Consider the following 2,500-nt stretch of genomic DNA (forward strand, 5'->3'; position numbering starts at 1 on the left):
TAATGGTGTTCCAGTGATCGTAAAATAAGGCAGTGCTGATGCATGACTTCCTGTTGTCCTGCAGAACTTCCTGCGGAAGGTGGAGCAGCTGTTCATGTGTGTTTGCTGTCAGGAGCTGTCCTTCCAACCCATCACCACCGAGTGTTCACACAACGTCTGCAAGGTTTGACTTAGACTCATCACTACAGGCGTGTGTGTGAGTGTGTGTGTGTCAGTAACGGTGTGTGTGTTCTCCTCTCCTCCAGACGTGTCTGCAGCGCTCGTTCCGAGCCGAGGTCTTCTCTTGTCCCGCCTGTCGTCATGATCTGGGCAAAGACTACACCATGAGCCTCAACAAAACCCTTCAGCTGCTCCTGGATCAGTTCTTCCCCGGATACAGCAAAGGACGATGAATCTGATCCATAACAAATGGACAAAGATCTGCTCTCCGCACAAGCGTCTTACACACACACACACACACACACACACCAGTCTGACATCTGTGTTCACGACCACAAACCCCACAGATGCTGGGACTCGAACCCTGACACATCATGAACATCAGCCTCTGGATCATCAGTGACAACAAACTCAAATTAATGAGAATCAAACCCTGTCAAAAACACGTCCAATTCATTTCACTCCCCCCTCCAAAAATAATATATATATATATGTATAAATTGTTAATAATTCACATGATTATTTCATATAAATAAATTAAAATAATAATTTAATTTATAATCATTTAATTATAACTATGTAGTTAAATATTTATTAAACAAATAATTATAAAATAATTATATTTTGCACAAAATAAGCCTATTTATATGATAATTTGCATTGTGGCACACTTAAACACATTTTATCCCAAATTCTTGTGAATTTTTCCAGATGTTTTAGTTTTTAGTTATTTTTTATTTCTCTTTAGTTTCAATGATTTTCAAGTCTAAATATTGTTTAAAAAAAAGATTTTTGTTATTAAAATTTTTTTTAAATAGAGGCAGTTCAACAAATACAATGTGTAAATGCTTTTAATATGTATTGTTTTTATATTTACTTTTATATTTAAAATGTTTAAATACAATTCTAAAAACAAAAAATAATATATCAGTTTTTTTGCATTATATTAATGGCATAAAATGTGTTTAAATTTAATACAAAATAATGTCACTATTTAGAGTACCTTAATTGTCTTTAAAATAGGCTTTATTTTCTTAATGCAGAATATAATTTTTTGTACCTTTTAGTTCATTTGGGAGTGAACTGAGTCGAGCGTGTTGTTGACAGGAATCGAATGACTGAATCTTTGATTCGCTGGAGTCATGAAGCTCAAAGCTGTGGTGAAATGGAGAATCAGTGTGGATCTCTCCAGATCTGGAAGCATCTGCTGATGTTTCTCCATCTTCAGCTGGATCGTCATGACAGATGGAGCGAATCCGCTGCTGAATCCTCATGAACGTGATCCAGAGCGTTCCTCTGTTCCCTGATGTTCCCTTCAGTTGTTTCTCTTCGTCTCTTTTCGTGGTGATGTCGTTTTCCTCCCAGACATCTGTTTTTGTTTTTCAGGAACTGCAGATGTACGATGTTTATCCGCTCGTCTGTGACGTGTGTCATTCCCACAGCGATATCCCATCGTTGATTTCCAGTGCTGGCTTTCCTCTCGTCTGTGATCTTGGCTGTTTTCTCTCACGCTCTCGCTCTTCTGCTGCGCTTTCCTGTGGTGTTTTATGTTTTATTGCACTTACTGACGATGAGAAACGAGATTGTGACGGAGCCGTCGGTTTATTTTCCCACCTGTTTCGACTTTTACCTTTCGCTGTTTCAGTGTGGCAGATCTGATCTGCGGTCCCGGCAGAAACATTGCTTTGAATCGTGATTCCGAATTTTATACATGGTATAATACTTATGTACTTATTAAATATTTGATTCCAGAATCGTCGTTTGATTGTTCTTCAGTTGTCTGTCATGATGACTTAAGATCAACATTTAATGGAAAGAGACAGAGACATATCTATGGAAGCTTGTTTCTAACGTAAGATTAAAGATTAAAAAGGTAATTAGGACTAACCTCATTCTTGTAAAAAAAAAAAGTAAGAATTGTGTGGTATAAACTCAGAAGTGTGAGGGAAGTCAGAAATAAATGAAAAGTCAGATGTAAACTCATTGCTAAAAAAAAACCTAAAATATAAACTAAGAATTGCGAGAAAGTCAGAATTGTGAGATATAAACATAATTTCGAGAAAGTCAGAATTGCGAGATATAAACATAACTGCGAGAAAGTCAGAATTGTGAGATATAAACATAATTTCGAGAAAGTCAGAATTGCGAGATATAAACATAATTGCGAGAAAGTCAGAATTGCGGGATATAAACATAATTTCGAGAAAGTCAGAATTGCGAGATATAAACATTGCGAGAAAGTCAGAATTGCGAGATATAAACATAATTGCGAGAAAGTCAGAATTGTGAGATATAAACATAATTGCGAGAAAGTCAGAATTGTGAGATATAAACATAATTT

The 2,500-nt window shown here is 36.3% G+C and overlaps 1 protein-coding gene across 1 annotated transcript in view; it reads left to right on the forward strand.

The window, feature by feature from the left end:
- The window catches only part of LOC132130105 (E3 ubiquitin-protein ligase UHRF2-like), a 27,481-nt gene extending 26,544 nt beyond the window's left edge, over nucleotides 1-937 (forward strand). Inside the window, exons 15-16 of the mRNA XM_059541758.1 lie at nucleotides 65-163; nucleotides 246-937. Of these exons, the coding sequence (XP_059397741.1) occupies nucleotides 65-163; nucleotides 246-392 (246 nt within the window). The 3' untranslated portion in view covers nucleotides 393-937. The remainder of the gene's footprint in view (nucleotides 1-64; nucleotides 164-245) is intronic.
- Nucleotides 938-2,500: the final 1,563 nt, after the last annotated feature.

This window comes from Carassius carassius, chromosome 47 (genome assembly GCF_963082965.1).
Source record: "Carassius carassius chromosome 47, fCarCar2.1, whole genome shotgun sequence".
Classification (NCBI taxonomy): Eukaryota; Metazoa; Chordata; class Actinopteri; order Cypriniformes; family Cyprinidae; genus Carassius; species Carassius carassius.